Below are 19,544 nucleotides of genomic sequence, written 5' to 3' on the forward strand. Positions count from 1 at the left end.
CAGCATCAGAGTCTTTTCTGCTCCACCAGGGCCACAATATTGATGCTGATCTTAATGTGGACACCAGATCAGTATAGCTCAGTGGGGACAGAGCGGAACAGGCAGGGGACAGAGGGACCACTTATGGTGACTCCCTCAGAGGAAGGACAGAGTGAGAATAAAGCTCACTGAGGGGTAGATGTTTGAAGGGAGGAGAAGTGAGCCAGAGGAGGAGTGGCCCATGGCAACTAATCAGGTGCTCTGTATAATTTTAGATTGTGCAGATTACAGATGATACTTCAGTTCTGATTGGTTGCCATGGGCCACTTCTCTTCCCTTATCACTGTTTCATGCACCTACCCCTAAAGCTCCTAAACTATTAAACCTCACTCTGGTGATGCTTGTGGTCTGTACTAGGAAATGAGCATAAATATAACAAATAAACCAAATCTAGCTTAAAACTAGAAGGAAATTTGAAAAAAAGTTTCAGATTTTAATTTTTTCTTTTGTGCCTAACCGCCATAGCCCACACTCTAACCCTGAGGTAATGACACAGCATCTCCCAGATTGATGATACAGTGCAAAATCATTGGTTTAAATCAGTTAATGGACCCACATTACTGTGGTACTTGCTTAACTACTGATAAAACTTACACCAATAAGTTGGTGGTACTGTAAGTGAACATTGGTTCAGAACCTGTAGCTGGTAATTATATAATGGCAGCTGTAGAGCAATAGCTAACAGCTCCAGCATCATCAGCTTCAATACAAAGATTTTCTTCCACATTTGGGACCTTAATTCTGATTGACTTGCAAGTCTGAAAAATTCTCAGTCTTGCGAGTCAGGCTGTGGTCATATTTTAGTTGCATGACATACTGATGTTGGAAAAGAGTACCACCAACTTACTCAGTAACATGAAATACAAATTTCTAATACATCAAGTACAGCCTCTTCAATGTACAACAGTAAAGCTGGCCATACAGATATATTGTTTGATCTGGTTGGTTGGAACAAAAACCTGTAATGGATGAGAGCAAATGACCGTTGACCACTTGCTTTGAAATGCTGGAAAACTGACAAACTGTACTCTGGAAAAAAATCTGGTAATATCTGAATGAGAGTTTGTCAGTTTTCCAGCATTTCGAAGCAAATGGTCAACGGTCATGATTTGCTCTCAACCATTACCAGATTTTTGTTCCGACTAGCCAGATCAGAAAATAAATCTGTAGATGTATGGCCAGCTTAAGGAATGGCCTCAAACTATTGGGAAAAATATTTTCCCGACTTCCCTGGATTAAATCATCATCAAAAAAAAAAAAAAAACCCTGTAAAAGTCACAAGTGCTGTCTGCAGATCATATCAAGTGTTCTAGAGGACTCCAGTGCTACAGGATGAGAAACTCCTCTCCTCGCAAAGACCGAACAGGGCACAAGATCAAGGCAGAAAAGTAATGGGGCCTACACACGTAGCGATCTCACGAGACTGCTTAGAAAATGCTCCTAAATCGCTTCATGTGTAGGAGCATAGCGATGCGTGGTCCCGCAAATCGCCCCATATTCAGCATGCTGCATAAATTTATAGTCACCAGTGTCAGGGCCAGTGTTCTCATGGAGAGCACTGGGCCTGACAGATCACTCGGTACACATCACTGTGCAATGCAATCTAGAACACTCATCTCCCCGTGTGTAGGCCCCTTAAGTGCTGCATTGTATACGACCTGGGGGCATTTATATAGTGTATCCAGAAGGAAAGCCACAGTGCCAACTGAAATCTAAATACATAACTGCTTATACACATTTACAAAAGGGATCTATTGTTTTAATTACTTTAAAAAAAAAAAAAAAACAGTATGATATGAATGTTTATTACTTGTGCTTAACATTTGCATAGGTATTTACATTTCTGTCACAGTGAATGAAATTTTATCTGAAAACAAAATGGCACTAAACTATCTGACCATTCTTTTTTTTCCCCCCAAATGTACCCGCATCAAACAAAATACAGTATTTGGGTGCCTTTCCCGATGAGAAATGAAACATAAAAACAAGAAATACTGTAGTACATAATAAAGTTTGAATAGAAAAACACAAATTTAATGTGCCTCTGTCCCCTACAATGTTTAGTAAGCTGGATGTTCGTCCATGTGGGTGTAGCCTAATCAATAGGCTACTGCCACCATGTGTGGCCAACAAATTTATTTCAATGTATAGAACATGACAGCCAGTCCCAAATAAATACTAGCACAAGCTAAAAGACAAGGTTTTAATACTTCATAAAAATGTACAAAAATAGCCCAGTCAGAAGAGGGTGAACCACAGAATCATCACTGGATTGAAACGAAGAGACTGCAAATAATAAAAAAAAAAATAAGCTTGCTTAAATCAGAACAATTTCCCCCCACGCCTGCCTTCCCAGAGCCAACATGGAGATATTGGTTTATTGTCTAGACAAGTTTAATTTAACGGTTCACAGAAATTTGGGTGGCACATTCCGTTACGGGTTCTTAAGGCAACTCTTTGAAAGAAAAAACGTAAAAACAGAAAGAGAAAAAAAAAATGAAATTTACAACTGGAGTCTTAAAACACTCGGCAGAGGCCCGTATGTTCTCCAATAGAGATAATCCTTATTTGTACAGAGTGCAGCGGTTTAAACTTATGGAACGATGAACAATTCCCTGCTCGAAACTAAAAACTTAGGCATGTCACATGTTATTGTAAACATATTTGGTTGGGAGGTGTTCTTATTGATCATCATCCAGTTGCTCCAAGAGGGTCCGTCTCCGCTTTTCTAACTCCCCTTCACTTAATTCACTTCCAGATGTGTCCCAATTACCCTGCAAAAGCATAAATACCTTTAAAAGAAGGTGGCGCTGCAATAACAGAATACATCACAGTTGACTCCATAAAAATATAATAGCTGATGTAGAAAAGAAAATCATCCATGCAGAGCAATGTTGTCTCAACAAACTCCCGCTGAAAGGTGGTTAAAAAAGCAGCCATGGTCTGATCCCATCCCATTACTGGACCACTGCCCACCCTCAAACCTTACATGCGGGCTACTCCTCTAGTAAGTGTGAGATCAGATGATGCCAGCTCCAGTGTAAACTTAAGCAGAAATTAAAGAGGTAAAACAAGTAGTCCAGGAGGAGAGACGGGTACAGGCTTCCTAACTGGCATACAAGAGGAATCCTTAAAACGTTCCCATAAATAAACTCATTTCATAATTTGAGAGGTCAACGTAAGTACGCCATATTGATGCCGGCATGGATTTCTCATTTAGTTGTGGTATAAGTGGCTTTAATGAGCCATTTAGTTGTCTTCTTGTCGGACATAGAGGACTGGCAAATTGATTATTGGTGCAAAATATATTGGATCAGTAGTTAAAAGGAAAATTTCCAAGGAAATAAGTAACAAAAAAGGAGTTTCCAATCATGTAGTGTAATGGTCACGATACGAGAACTAATGCTAAACCGCCCACGGGTAAGTATTTCTATTGCTTTTCGACAGCGGCAGGCACCACTTACAGCAGTTATTCCTTACAAGGAATTGGAAATATATAATCTTTTACAGCACACACTGAAACATATTCCCTTTAAAAATCTCCACTTACAGAGTCCTTCCCCCCTTTTCTTTTGGGGGATTTCTGTTTTGATTCTGTTTTTTGCCTTGAACGCTCCTTGTCATTTTCTTTGTCCCTTTCTCGTTCCCGGTCTCTGTCTCTGTCCTTTTTGTCTCTTTCGCGGCCTCTCTCTACATCAGATTCTGGAGAATTCTGAAAAATGGCCCCAAATACAGAGACAAAAAAATAAAAAAATTGGAAAATTAAATCAATAAAATTTGAAATAATTCGGCAATTACTTTTAAACAACTAAAAATAGGTCATTGCCATAATTGCCACAGTGGAAGGAGCTTGGGACTTCCCCGTTAACCCATACATGTGTCTAAAACATCCAATAAATATACTTCTAATTGCCATAATCAGTACATAAGACACTTACAAACACACATCATGGTACTGTTGATAATGAACTAGCACAATGCTCTGTTATTTACAGTGCACAAAATTATATATGAAAAACACACAAAAGGCACAACACTAAAGTGTAGGGAAAAAAACCATCCAAATAGAATAGCCTCCGAATTCGGCAGCCGTGTAACTGATTGTCCCTTTAAAAAACACTGAGTTTGGCCAGCTACCTGTAACTCGGAAGCTATTCCATTTGGTTCAACATTTCCAGATTACAACCTGGCAAAAATTTGACATTCAAAATTTAGCAAATCAGCAGCAGCATTTGCAGATGAAACCATTTGGTACTGGTATAGCCGCTTTCCCTAAACAGTTTTAATTAAATTGTATTATTTAATTAACCTTTACTTTGATAGTGCCAGCATATTCCATTACACTTTACAAATTAATTCAGTGAATCTCTTCGGGGAAATGGACGATAAGGGCCACAGACCTACGAAGGGCAGTGAAGCTCCGCCACAGACTTTGGACCAACATGATAACGAAATAGAATCCCAGTCCCTTTTTTTTTTGGGTACCAGAATGATCACCCCCTGAGGTGATTAATAGCTAAATAGATTCCACAAGGACAGGCATTTTGTATGGACTCCAAGACGATTGACGAAACACCGTTTGGGTTGTTGATTCAGCAGTTTAACCAAATAATCCCTATTCCTTTTATCCTAGCATCTGAAGTGGAACTGAAATACTGAAACTGCAGGCTCCGAACACAACATCGCTGGGCAATCATTAGTGCCTGCCTGTCTGCAAGGGCTTGCAAGCTGCTCGTTGAGCTGTCCAAGCCTCTTCCCCCTCAGCTGTCCTCCAAATGGAGATCTTCTTTCAAAACAAAGAGACCTAAACCAAGGGCCCCTATGTTTTAGTGAATTAATTCTACCATGATTTGGTTAAATTTATCCAGGCCTGAACAATACCCGAAAAAGTAGAGATTGGAGAGTCATGGCTGATCCCAAAGAGACGGAGTGTTTCACTCAATGAGAACAGAAGCTGAATCCTAACATCAAAACAAGTGTCCCAAGATATTCAGATGCATCACAAAAGTGTTCAAACGAGGTCGGCAACTGAGACTTGGTGTTTTCCCCGATTGCTTTTTTAATCCAAGCTGAGGGTAAGAAGAGTTTACCAGAGGCCCCAAACGCAACACGCACAGACTCAGAAGTCCTTGAATTTCCTGCCCAAACAAGGACCTGCTGAGTTTGAGATCATGGTCTTGGCCAAGCACATTAAAAGGTGCATCTAAGCTTGGAATAATAACAATGCATATACTACTGCACTTTGTCCTCCTAATCTACTAATGGCCAGGTACCGCTGGCTTCCCAACACTCCTGAATGTAAAATGTAGCATCTTCCTAGATCGTTTATGATAGCAAGCACCTGCACTTCACACTTACAGACTTATGTCTCTTCTTTTTGCTCTTCTTCTTGTGTTTTTTTGTCTTTTTATAGCTTTTTTCTGTAAAAATAAGAAAAATGTTGAAGAAAAAAAAAAAAAATCACTAAAATCTATTTTTTCTGATGATATAATGTAAATGCTCCAAGGAACAGAACTGTAAATGCGAAAGTGACCCTCGGTACATAAGAACAGCAGTGGCAAACAGGATTTTCAAAGGGGGGTTTCCCCAAAAAAAGTGGTTACAAACCAGAAAACCACTCCAAAATACACCATACACACACACACAGCAAAGGCAACAGTGACCTACCCACACAGACAGCAAAGGCATCATAACCCCCCTCTCACCCCCAAAGACAGCGAAGGCACCATTACCTACCCCCACAGACAGTCAACCCCCTTCTCACCCCCCAAAGACAGCGAAGGCACCATTACCAACCCCCACAGATAACATCACCCCCCTGCTCACCGCCCAAAGACAGCGAAGGCACCATTACCAACCCCCACAGACACCATCACACCCCCCCTTCTCACCTCCAAAGACAGCGAAAGCACTACTATCAGCACTCCCCACCCACACAGACAGCAGATACATCATCACCCCCCTCTCTCCCCCAAAGACAGCAAAGGCACCATTACAAAACCCCACAGACACCATCACCCTCAAAGACAGCAAAGGCACCATTACCATCTCCCCCCCAGGCACCATCACCACCCAGCGGCTAGGGGGGGTTCTAGGTACTCGGAAACCCTCCTGCGTGCGTGCCTGCACACGAAACAGTGGTAGCATAACCTGGTTTACGCTAATCTGTCCTCATCAGTATTTCATGGCCTAGAATGATAGTGGGGTTTTCCTGGGAAAAGGGGTAAATTATATACAATAGCACAGTAGGAAGGAGTTAAGCATTACACAGTGCTATCAACTATGGAGCTTTATAGTAAAGCTGGAAAGCTCAGTCTGCATCTGCAATTAAAGCTTGGTAAAGGATTGCTCAGCTATATGCAAAGCCAGCAAACACCAGGTAGGTACAAACAAAAAAAATCTAGTAGTTAGGCCTTAAAAATACTGGAAAAGCTGCAGGACTTTAAAAAAAAAAAAAATCTTTATAAAACAGAAGTGATCAGATTTTTTAAAAATTTACCAGATTCTCCATTAGAGGAATGTTCAGAACTCGACCGAGAGTCTGATCGCTGCCTTTTCTTTTTGGTATGGTTGTCTTCCTCATCCTCAGACTCCGATTCCTAAAAGATCAAAACCATTATGTGAACTTTTCAAAATGAGGAAGATAACGAGGAAGAGGAAGATAACGGCGAAAATATACATAGGGAGAATGGCCACACTGTTGTGCTTCCATTACATCCATTTCTCTGATTTTGTACAACTACGGGGTATAGAAGCTGGATCTGGAGTTCTGCTATTTAACTTCACTTTCCACACAAATTCAAAAGCTCCTCCCCCTCTGATCAGGGAACCATCGTTCTAGACTACATAAGCCCAACAGACACATCAAATACAAGAGTTAGAAAAAGAAATTCCGTTTACCAAACACACAATCTTAAAAAAAAAAAAAAAAAAAAAAAAAAAAAAAGGATTGATACCGGAGACAATCTTGTTTTCTCTTTCACCCAAATAAAGGGCACAGCCCAAAGCTATCAAGATGAGTTTGCTACAAAAGCCTTATTTTCAGTTATGAGCAACCTCCAAGAGATCACCAATAGGAAAACATTTCAAGTGCGGAGTTTCATTTCTATAAACGTGGTGGGGCCTGGCCAAACTCTCCAGCTGTTGTGGAACTACAAGTTGGGCCAGTCATGGGCTAGACAAACCTACAAAAAAACAACAACAAAAAACAACCATCCAATCTAAAAGGTAGAGGTGTGAATATCCTTCTCACACCAAGAAACAGACATCTATACTCTAGTGCAGGGGTTCTGGTACTTGTGTAATATCTGGGCACCTGATATTTTTATTGCATGCCTTAAGTTAAGGCATGTGATGGGACCCGATTTTTTCATCGGGTCGGAAAAACCGGTCGCATCGCATGCGATGGACCCGATTTTTACATTGGATCCAATGTTAAATGGTCCCTGAGACCCGATTTTACATTGGGTCCAATGTCAAATGCCGCCCAGACCTCATTGTTAATTGTATACCCACCCTGATGGTTAATTACTATGTCAAATGCCCCCCATTGTTAACGCCACAATCAACGCCAACTTGAAGCGTGGCGAGCACAGCGGTACGCGTCCTCCGACCTTTTCATACCCCCACTATCCACATCGGCGTGGAGTTGACTTTATATAGTGTGGTGAGCGCAGCGAGCCACCGAGCCCGTAGCGTGGCGAGCCCCGCGAGGGGACGCGGAATAAGAGCCCAAAGCGTGGTGAGCGCAGCAAGCCCCGCGAGGGGACGTGGAATACATGTTAAGTAATCCGCGGCCGCTCGCCACGCTTCAGGCTCGTATTCCACGTGCGCTCGCCACGCTTCGGCCTCGGTGGCTCGCTCCGCTCGCCACACTATATAAAATCAACTCCACGCTGACGTGGATAGTGGGGGTATGAAAAGGTCGGAGGACGCGTACCGCTGCGCTCGCCACGCTTCGGGTTGCCGTTCATCGTGGTGTGGTGTTAACAATGGGGGGCATTTCACATAGTAATTACCCATCAGGGTGGGTATACAATTAAAAATGGGGTCTGGGGGGCATTTAACCCAATGTAAAATCGGGTCTCCGGGACCATTTAACATTGGATCCAATGTAAATATTGGGTAGGTCGCATCGCATGCGATGCGATGGATTTTTCCGACCCAATGAAAAAAACGGGCGCACAGATATTACACAAGTACCGGTGTTCCCAACGTTTTTGAATCACGGCACCCCAAAGCATCAGAAATGTTTTTGCGGCACCCTTAGGCTAATGGTTTCCCATTGAGAAAGTTGGAAACAAATATTAAGTTAAAAAATAATGTTTATATCTCATTCCTAGGATCTATTATGTGGTAATGGACAGGATTCCGTTCTGTTTGTTCACAATTTGACTATTATACTGGACATAAAAAACTTGAATTGGTCATGGACCACCAACCAAGGGCACCCCTGCAAGTCCCCCAGGGCACCACAGCACACAGTTTGGGAACCACTGCTCTAGTGTAATTTGAAACAGAAACTGGTTTCTAGCTTTCAGCAGGACTTCAATACCTTTGAAAAATATTGCTTTAATCAACGCACCATAAACCAAATCAGAACTGTACCCCCCCCCCCCCCCCCAATGAAGAAAAATACCTCAAGTTGTTCTCCTCTTGAATCAAGCCACAATTACAGACTGCTCACCATACTGTAAATGTCTACGTATTTAGAATGTCTGGGCCAGTCCAGTATCCCAGAAGCATAGTATACAGAGGTAAATCCAAATGAAAATTCATAAGTTCCAATATTAAAGCCCTTGAGACCCTGAATCTTGAGCAAAAGCGGTTCACTTCAATGCCTCTGAGACAAGTGACCAGTCACCCTGTAGAACGTCTGCCTATGAGAACACTGACAATGTCCCACCCCAGAATGAACTTTGCCGAGTAAGTGGAACATTCCATTTCACAAGCGCATAATATTTTTGGCCTCTCATTTCATGGAGTTTCTTGTGCATCTCATAGGATTTATGTAGGACTCTGCTGTGTCTAACCACCATTTATTTCTGGGCTATCAATATGAAAAGTTAATTCCTCTAGGAAATAGAGCTCCTGCAGACGATACTGTAGAGTAACATTGTCCCAATCCTGAGGCTTTTCTCCTGCTCTTACGATCATCCAGTCCATGATGTGTTGAAGATGCCAGGCCTTTGAAGAGAAATTGATGCACTTCTTGGAGACGGATACAGTAGTTGACTGTACAACAATTTGACAGATTTGTTCCATTTTGGAAGAATCTTTATTTGTCCACAATTAAAAGTGAGCAAATGGAAATGCTTTGGTAGGGGAGATATCTTCGTCAGGATCTTCAGGCATAATAGATTTGACGTACTTGAGTCCTTATAAGCCAACGTAGACCAATAATCTTGCCCACTGGCAATGAATGGCAGCCCTAAAATACTATTCACTGGATCATAAAACGTATAAAAACATTTGCTAAATTATCTGTCCATGTGATGTTAAGAATTTTGGTTATAACCTGGTTTTCAGAATCGGGATAGAGGATTCCAACTTGATTAGCAGTCATCCATATAGATAACCACTGTGCCTCCCTTGGAATTCAGGAGAGTAACTATAACTGCCATAAAAACGTCAAATGCTCGACTAGAACTTTACAAAAAGACAGAGGTGAACAATGAGCTACGTAGAATGTGCAATGACAAGAGGCAAAGACTTTGTATAGGTTGGCTTCGTCATTTCAACTTTGCTGCCCAATATATGTTCTATAAGAGACTCCTGAAACACCTACGCATTTTGTGGGTCTGAGAATGCTAGTGGGATACACAGAATTACTATAGAGGTTTTTTTTTTTTACACTTCAAATATTAAGAGGTATATGTCAGGCCTAATTAGGTAAGGGGGGGGGGGGGGACATGATCCATTACACACTATATAATGGCTGCAATGGATTTCAGATAATGATAAAATCAAAGAGAACTAGAATATCATGATCAGTGATTTATCATTCTAGATCTGAATGGTGATCCGTCTAGTTCCATGGAGTGAGGGCTAGAATGCACCCCCTTATTCCATATATAATAAAAGGTGTTCATGATTAGCACTGCTTAGTGCACCAGTAATTTCCTTCTGTGTGTGACCCTTCTAGTTCCAGCAATTTGCCTGAGAACTACTTGGATACCCAAATTCACCAGATTTCTATTGCATTTGTCAATAAAAAAAAGACATTAGTCAGTCGTTATAACAAAACATTTGTACTGCTGTATTGTACAGAGAATAGTAGATTCCATTTGTATGAGGACTGGCATTTAGGATCTAGTTTAAACCTATACATTTAAAAAGGTTTCATCTGCAAGTGCTTCTGATGTGGTACAGAGTTTGTATGTTCTTTCAATTTTTTTTTTTTAACATAACTGCTGTCAACATCAAGAAAAAGCATGAACTGTATCATTTCTGAAAAAAGTGAGCTTTAAACCAACTAAATCAGAGCAAAATTATTGTTTGAAGGTATATTTAGGAGGGGGAAATTCAATCATAGCCACTTTAAAGTACCTTGGTCTAATTGATCCCGGGGGCTTATTCAATTAGCCCAGTCAGCTGTATTGGAGATTTATTTTTTCTCCTATCCGGAATCGGGAAAATTACCTGTTTGCAAACAATTTTGCAGCTGCAAAAACACATGGATCCGGGAACTTATGTACCAGATCTTGTTTTTGTGTGGGGAAAAAGGACGATCAAATGAATTTCCCCCTCTGAGTGAATAGATCAGATAATTGCAAGTGAAGCAGCCGTTTTGTGAATTTAGGTGTACAAAGCAGCTTATCCTTTAAGTTGGAACTCGCAATAAATACTTGATATCTTACCACTCTGATCTTAGTGAAAAGAGTGCATGCTCATCTGTATCTTGGCTATAATAGGCACACTTTAAGTATGTCGTTATCAAAAGATCTAAACAATGTGGTCAAAGAAAAGAAGAACATTAACAGATTACTACTCACCGAACGTGAGCGGGACCTTTTACGATGGTGTTTTTTAGACTTCTTAGAGTGTTTCTTATTTTTTGAATGATGATGCTGACATTCATGCTATAGAAAAGATATATAACCAAATAGTTACATAGTTAAACATTCATTGAGTCCTACAATTGGTTAACTAATCAGGATTAAAAAAAAGTTAGCAAAAATACTTTCACATTTTGTTTCAATAGCTGCAGACTGGAGGTCTGCTGAGAAATTGTGTGTAGAATCTGCAAGCAGTACCATATAGTAGGATTGTATAAACATCTTATCTGGAGTCCAAACTACCAAAGTTTGGATAAAAGGGGATTTTGGTCCTACCTGTAAAAATCCTTTTTTCTGAATCCATGGTGGACACTGGGACAGTGGGGGGTGTGGGTGGAGCTTCAGCTACAGGCACCAAGGAGAATAGAGTTCTTCGAGTGCAGCCCAGGCTCCTCTTCCTCCATGCCCCTACAGGCTTCAGTTTGTTCAACAGCTTACCCGCAAGGTACAGGAAGAGGAAGAGAAAAAGGAAAGAAACCAAGCAACCAGAAGGAAGAATAAGTTTCAGGAAGGTGTATGCCGTGACCCTTTACTGTAGATCAGTGTGCGAGGGCGGGCGCCCAGTGTCCACCATGGATTCAGAAAAAAGGATTTTACAGGTAGGACCAAAATCCCCTTTTTTCGTTCATACCAATGGTGGTCACTGGGACATTGGGACATCCCAAAGCTGTCCCTTTACGGGAGGGAACGCACCTGAGCTGCACTGATGACACATTGCCCAAAAACAGAATCTGTCCTGGCGAACGTGTCATATTGGTAAAATTTTAGAAAGGTGTGTGGAGAAGACCAGGTGGCCGCGCGACACAACTGTTCTGCAGAGGCTCCCTGGTGAGCCACCCACGAGGCCGCTACCAAACGCGTAGAGTGGGCTCGAATGGAAGATGGGACTGACTTATTGGAAGACACATAAGCCTGCTTGATAGTTAACCGCAACCATCGAGCCAGTGTCTGCTTTGTTGCAGGCCAGCCTCTCTTGTTTGCATCATATAGCACGAGTAGGGCCTCTGTCTTGCGAATTGCCTGAGTCCTAGAAACGTAGATCTTTAAAGTTCTCGTAACATCTAGAGAACGTAACTCTGGAGAATCCTCCAACGGAGAAAACGCAGGAACAACAATATCCTGGTTCATGTGAAAACTGGAAAGAACTTTGGGCAGGAACTCCTTTCGAGTTCGCAAGACTGCCCTGTCTTAGTGGAACACCAGATACGGGGAGACACTAGACAAGGCTGATAGGTCCGAGACTCTACTGGCTGAGGATATAGCCAATAGAAAAACTGTCTTCCACGTTAGCCATCTGAGGTCTGAGGATTCCAGGGGCTCGAACGGTGAGCGTTGTAGTGCTGATAGAACCAATGTGAGATCCCAAGGCTGAATTGGGGGTACGAAGGGAGGCTGTATGTGAAGGACCCACTGTAAAATGGTCTGTATCGACATCCTTTTTGCCAACTTCCTCTGAAAAAGAATAGAAAGAGCGGAAACTTGGACCTTTAATGAGGACAACCTTAGGTCCAAATCCAGGCCTGCTTGCAAGAAAGCTAGGATCCTGGATAACCTAAACTCCCTAGGTGGAAAGTTCTTCTTTGCACACCAGGTGAAGAAAGCACTCCAGATCCGATAATAGATCCGGGATGAAGCTGGTTTTCTTGCCGCTATCATGGTCTTTATGACTGGCAAGGAAAAACCCTTTTATCGTAAAACTTCCGTTTCAAAAGCCACGCCGTCAAAGCTAGTCTGTGTAGATTCGGATGAAGGCATGGGCCTTGTACTAGCAAGTCCGGACGAGCTGGCAGCCGCCAAGGGGGCTGTAGAGACTTCTCCTGAAGGTCCGTGTACCAGGCTCTTCGGGGCCAGTCTGTAGCCAGGAGGATTGCTGTGGTCCTCTCTTGTTTGAGGCGCCTGAGGACTCTTGGAAGAAGGGCCACTGGGGGAAAAATGTAGACCAGGGAGAACGACCATGGGGCCGACAGAGCGTCCACCAGGTAAGCTTGTGGATCCCTGGAGCAAGCCCTGTAACAGGACAGCTTCTTGTTTACGCTTGAGGCCATTAGGTCTATTTGTGGGAGTCCCCACCTGTTGACCAGTTCCTGGAACACGTCCTCGTGGAGCTCCCATTCGCCTGACGGCTCAGAAAATCGGCCTCCCAGTTCTGAACCCCTGGGATGTGAACTGCCGACAAAGCCAACAGGTGATGTTCTGCCCACTGCAGGATCGACGTTATATCCTTCATGGCAGCCGAGCTCCTGGTCCGCCCCCCTGGTGACTGACGTATGCCACCGCAGTGGCATTGTCTGATTGTATTTTCACCGGCCTGGAGTGGACCAGAGGGCCTGCCGACTGTAGGGCTCGCAGGATGGCTCTTAGCTCCAATATGTTTATTGGGAGCTGTGCTTCCCCCCTTAACCACCGTCCTTGGAAGGAATGTTCTGCCAGTACCGCTCCCCACCCTCGGAGGCTAGCGTCCGTTGTCACTATCATCCACTGAGGAATGACAAACTGGCGCCCTTTTTGAAGGTTCTGAGGGCTGAGCCACCATGTGAGCGATAGACGGGTCTGTCTGGACAGAACGAAGGTCTGTGCTTTCAGACTTGGTTGGGAACGGTTCCAGTGACGCAGCATTTCCCTCTGCAGGGATCTGGAATGGAACTGCGCAAATTCTGCCATATCGTAGCAAGAGACCATCTTGCCTAGGACCTTCATGCACAGGTGCACGGAGACTCTGTGTTGCTTCAGGATGGCCTTTAGGAGATCTCTGAGGACTAGCCATTTGTCCTCTGGAAGGTAAACCCTTTGGGTTTTTGTGTCTATTAAGGCTCCTAGATGCACCATCCGCTGTGATGGGGTTGTTGAGGATTTTTTTTCCAATTTATGAGCCAGCCGTGGGTCTGCAGAAGGGATATCGTCAGCTCCAGATGCCTCTGGAGTGTCTGGGCGGATTGCGCCAATATCAGGAGGTCGTCTAGATATGGCAGCAGACGAACGCCCTGAGTCCTGAGAGCGGCCGCCATAGTGGCCATAATCTTCGTGAAGATTCTCGGCGTGGTTGACAAGCCGAAAGGAAAGGCTGTGAACTGGTAGTGGTTGTTTTTGACCGCAAATCTGAGGTAACACTGGCTGTCCGGTCGAATTGGCACATGGAGGTATGCATCCTGGATGTCCAGGGATGCCATAAAGTCCTCCGGTTCCAGTGCTTGCAGGATAGATCTGAGGGACTCCATCCTGAATTTGGGCACATAAAGATGTTTGTTTAGCCCCTTCAAATTGAGGATGGGTCGGTATGACCCGTCCGGCTTTGTCACCAGGAACAGGCTTGAGTAAAAACCTGCTCCTCACTGAGAAAGCGGGACAGGAACTATCACCCCTGCTGCCAGTAGGGAGTGAATGGAGCTGGTTAGAGCAGCCGCTCTGTCCTTCTCCCGGGGTAACCGAGCTGGTGGACACCCCTGAAAGGAGAGGGAATAGCCCTGAGCCACTATTGGAAAATACAGCTTTTAGGCAGTGTTCAATTTTCCTGTCAGTGGGATCCTTAAGAGATGCCACTGTAGGAATAGGAAGGGTAGTAGCCTTCACCAGGCGGGCTACGTGAGCATCAACCTGTGGAGGCTCCTCCCATTTTTTACGACGGTCTGCTTGGGCGAATGGAAAGAAGGAAAGAAGGCGTTTTGACACCAAAAACTTCTTGTTAGGGTGTTGCCAAGCCTCAGATAAAACCTCCTCTAGGTCTGAGCTAGAGGGAAAAAGGGCCAACTCCTTTTTCTTTTTAAAAAGAAGCGTGTCAGGTGCTGCGGTGTGGGTGTCCTGTATATTAAGATACATCCTAACAGCCTTAACTAAGGAGTCTACCCTGGACTGGGTCATCCTTTCCTCCTTATCAGGTTCGTCTGTGTCCACATCATCATCTGTGTCGACAAGCACCTGGTCATCCAAGTCATCACCAGTATCTGACTGATAAGAGACTAAAGGAGCCTGTGCTTTGCGTTTAGGTGGAGCCCTCAACGCCGACTGCAGTGAAGCAGACACCTGGACCAAATCCTGAATATAGGTGGAAAAACCATGCACCCAGGCCGGCTCAGATGCAGCAGTAGCAGGCTGTGTCGGCAATGGCTGCGCAGCAGACTCTCTGGTTGCAGCTGAGTTGCTAACTCCTTCATGGCAGATGAAAGAGTGGCTGCCCAACTGGGTTCCCCCTGCATTGGGTCTGAGGGCCCCCCCAGGGAGCCTTGTGCAGAACAGCGTTCACACAAACCGACCTGGTCATGTATGGAGGAGTAATTCTCCTTACAATTTGTGCATGTGTAAGCATGCGGCTTAGGTGATTCCCTTACAGGCTTGGCTTTGGGGTTTTTCTGTGACATTTTAACACAGACAGGCCCTGTACACACTGTTGCTAACAATAAGGGCACAGTGGACAATAACACCCTCTGAGAACTATAAAGGTATACAGATGGATTAGAAGGAAGAAAGACACTATCCTCTCTGAAAATACTGAGGTACAGAGGGCTGCTGAAAAACCTGGTCCTGTAGCGTGTAGAGGAGCAGGAATCCCGGTGCACTTCTCCCACAGTGAGTCCTGCGTAATGGCGTCTTCAGTACGCTGCTGGGGTGTGGGGAAGCTAAGCTCAGGCGGGAAACCGACACTGTGCCGCTCTGAGAGTGGAGGCGGGGAGCTGTGGATCGAGACCCCGCCTCCCCTGGAACCATCAGTGCCCTGCGCCCATTAACAAAATGGCGCTCCACAGTACGATGCCCTGGTGGTCTAGCGGGCGCGCAGAAAAGAGTGGGTGCCACTGCCAGGGTCACCCGGGCTGCACCTGCCCGGGTGACTTGACCGCTTGCGGTGCGCGTTGCTAACAGCGAGGTACCACATGTGGTACCACCCGCTTACCTGTGGTTGGAGCGCGGCGTCCTACGTGTCATGAGGAGAGCGGCGGGTCTGGCTATGAAAGTCAGCGCGCCGCTGCCAGCCACAGGGGAGCAGCGTTGCGCTGTCTCCGTGTAAAAGTGAAAAAAAAAGAAAAATTGAAGTTTTCAGACAGGGCACGGAGCCCTGTCCCTTAGTACCTGTTCCTTGAGGCACCAAGAAACAACTGGAGCCTGTAAGGGCGTGGAGGATGAGGAGCCTAGGCTGCACTCGAAGAACTCTATTCGTCTTGGTGCCTGTAGCTGAAGCTCCACCCACACCCCCCACTGTCCCAGTGACCACCATTGGTATGAACGAAAAATGTGGATCCAGCTTTACTGTTCAGCACCAGGGGACTGAATAGTAAAAAAAAAGTGTTACATCACTAGTGTTCTTTAGTATTATTTCCATTTCTGAACCAAAGATGATCCTTACTAAATCTAGCCAGGGAACGTTTGGACATATTGATGGCAAACCAAGATATGTGCAAAAACTTCTGTGCCCCTTAATTGAAGTGGACACAAACCTGTCAAAATGCAAAGCTGCCTTCTGCATGTAGAACAATTGTGCCAATGTGCGAGTCCTCAGGCAGTGGTGAAGCTAGAGGGTCTGCAGCTACAGAGGATTCAAGGAAAAGGGGAGTGAAGAATTTAACTTGAGCTCAATGTCTGTTGTGTACTCTAGGCAAACCTAGCTCTTCACTCAAGGAAAGCTCAACTAATGTCTTGTGCAGGAACCTTTAAATTAAATGGATCAAAAAGGTACTAACACTTCAGAGATAAGGAGCCTGCAGTCCTTCAAATTTTGAGATACAGGACCAAATGAATAAGGGATTTGGCTCAGGCATGTTGGTGTAGAGGTAGATCAAATTACCTTGACCCTCCGATGCCTGGATATATAGACAGGATATAGAGGTACATTGACTGGCCATTCTGGCATAATCTAAATTCTTTCAGCCCCAACATGAGTCACTCATATCTGGCCCATCTAGGTCAGTGGTTCTCAACCTTGGTCCTCAAGTACCCCTAACAGTGCACGTTTTCCAGGACACCTGGCAGGTGAACTCATTATTCACTGACATTTTAAAAGATCCACAGGTGGAGCTAATTATTTCACCTGTGATTCTGTGTGGAGGCCTGCAAAACATGCACTTTTGCGGGTACTTGAGTGCAGAGGCCAAGAACAACTGATCTGCAGGGATGGCCTGATTGACTGACAGGCAATAGTGTTGGTAGCTAATCTTGTACATAGATTTCTAAGAATTGTAATTTATATTCACGCAGTATATACAGTAGAGATTATTTTATTGAGAAAATGGTGACTTTTTGAGACCAGGTGACAGACCTCCTTCACCTGGCACGATGGCGTTCCCTCAGTATGCTGGTTCACTGCAATCTGAAGGAAGTCTTAAAAGGCTAATGAAATACAACTGAGCAGACACAGATACCTGGTGATATGCTGGCTGTAATCCCAGTGCAACAGGTATCTGCCATTTTGTTGTGGACTACATTGCTGCCATCTTGAATGCCACAAAAAAAGGTTTATGGCTATTGCCTGACTAAAGGCCCATACACACTGGGCGACTGAGCTGAAAGTTGCTCAAAACAGAAGGCTTAAGCGGCTTTCAGCTCAAGGCCGCCCAGTGTGTCTGGCCCGGCGATGAGGGCGAGTGCTGCTGCGCGCTCCCGCAACATCGCCGGGAAAGCCGCTTTCAGGACGGCTTTGCATAGCACTGCTCTATGCAAAGCCGTCCTCAACCCTCCGTCGGCGCTGGGCAGGGGGAAAGCCGCTCAGCGGCTTTCTCCGCAGCGGTGATAGTCATCATCGCTGTCCATACACGCTGGGCATAGTCCCCCAGTGGGTATGGACCTTCAGATATAATTTATTTGTTCCAGTTGGGTAGAAATTTTGCCTTTATAGTAACATAAAAGTATAAAATGAAAATTGAACAAAGCAGGTGGATTTGTATGGAAGTGGGGTTTAGTCTATTCTATGCCAATCCTGAATCCTAAATAGGTGAGTATATAAAGATAGTAGTACTAGTGGGAGAGATTTCTATACCCTCTCAAACAAAAAAAAAGGCAATGAAAATGTAATCTAAACAATTACTAAAATCAAATAGGAAAAAAAATACCTCAAGTGCATGCACAAAATCTTTAAATATCCTCCTACGCTCAGATTCCAGTGTAATATCTTCAAATGCTGGCTCCTTAAGGAACCGCTCCCGGACCTTAAGAGAAACACATATAATATCTGAAGCTAACAAACATGCTTAAAACATAGAAATGGATATTTAAATCAAATTCGGTCTTAGAATCAGTTGATAAACCCTGAGGCAAATAGCATATTCTTTAACTTTGTGAAAATGTATGTACATCAATATCTAAATTTTTGCTCCGAGGGATGTACCGGAGCACTTCATATATGGGGAGTCAAAATAATTGGTAGGGAGACCAATCCAGTTATTGTATTACTGTAAATTTAGTGTACACGAATCGAGTCACAATTGATGAGGCAGCCAGTGTGACCTGATCCCATTGAAATACAGTGTATTCATTCAGTAGGGATAAATTATAACCGAGACAGGTGGCGATCACACCAAAAGATTTAAAGGGGGTATCCGATTAGCAGTGTTACTTTACAGCTACTTATGGATTCCCCCACGGCTACCCAAGTAGCCCAGTAAGTCAGCACTTACGGAGGAAACAGAATCCCCGATAAGTAGCCCCAGAAGACCTTTTCCCAGCCAACATGGGTCTAGGAACTTATTCCAAGATGCCAAATGTTAGCGACCAATAACAGGTAATTTACCGCACATTACAAATGGGCTATAATTACAGGAGGATATTATTAAGATTTTTAGGTCAACAACACGGTACGCACATAACCACAGACAGCCTTGATATAATAAGGTGTACTTCTTCATTTGATTAATTTACTACAAGCTATATTATATTGAGATCACTGTCCGATTTTTCTACAGAAAGATTGTAACAGACAAGCTGAAGCGTAATAAGCTGTGGAGCTTCAACCAGACGGGAGTCACAGCGGGAGCTCTAATTTCAGGAAATGCCCATTGGAAAACCCACTTTACAATACAAAAGAAAAAAAGTACCTCTTCCCAAACAGAGTCCATTTCAATAGGAGGTGCCGCTTGCTTTAACATGCTTTTGAAAGCAGATTCCTTTCTTTTCATTTTACGTGCCTCTTCCTTTTCGCGCTCACGTTCTCGAGCTTCTGCTTTTTCTAAAAGCTGTAACACAAGTAATCAGAGGAGAAAATGTATGTTCAGAAATGTATATTTCAAAACATTATTGTGGTTGCTATAACATAGCTTGATACTCAATATCCGTTCTGTTCTGTATTAAACAGCCAAGGTTTCTAAAGGAACTCATCCACCTGTCAAGTTTGAAACTCGGAGACTGAAGGACTACCCCAAGATTTATGGCCAAGATGATCGCAGGTCTTAAATTTACATTAGTTAAAACGTTTTTTACTGTACACTTTTTTCCTCCCAGTCCTATGGGAGACATTGAGGTAGACCGTGCAGA

General features: G+C 43.9%; 1 protein-coding gene across 4 annotated transcripts in view; it reads right to left on the reverse strand.

Annotated features, from left to right (window-relative positions):
- Positions 1 to 2,228: 2,228 nt before the first annotated feature.
- PRPF40A (pre-mRNA processing factor 40A) overlaps positions 2,229 to 19,544 on the reverse strand; it is a 93,459-nt gene continuing 76,143 nt past the window's right edge. For 3 of the 4 annotated variants that reach the window (XM_083154060.1, XM_083154058.1, XM_083154059.1), the window contains exons 21-27: positions 19,109 to 19,246; positions 18,128 to 18,223; positions 11,034 to 11,120; positions 6,539 to 6,638; positions 5,398 to 5,459; positions 3,590 to 3,751; positions 2,229 to 2,813 (exon numbers count right to left, since the gene is read on the reverse strand). In XM_083154060.1, coding sequence (XP_083010186.1) covers positions 2,721 to 2,813; positions 3,590 to 3,751; positions 5,398 to 5,459; positions 6,539 to 6,638; positions 11,034 to 11,120; positions 18,128 to 18,223; positions 19,109 to 19,246 — 738 coding nt within the window. In that variant the 3' untranslated portion in view covers positions 2,229 to 2,720. The remainder of the gene's footprint in view (positions 2,814 to 3,589; positions 3,752 to 5,397; positions 5,460 to 6,538; positions 6,639 to 11,033; positions 11,121 to 18,127; positions 18,224 to 19,108; positions 19,247 to 19,544) is intronic. The other variant, XM_083154061.1, reaches the window with a different exon arrangement.

Source organism: Crinia signifera, chromosome 7, assembly GCF_055691185.1.
Source record: "Crinia signifera chromosome 7, ASM5569118v1, whole genome shotgun sequence".
NCBI lineage: Eukaryota > Metazoa > Chordata > Amphibia > Anura > Myobatrachidae > Crinia > Crinia signifera.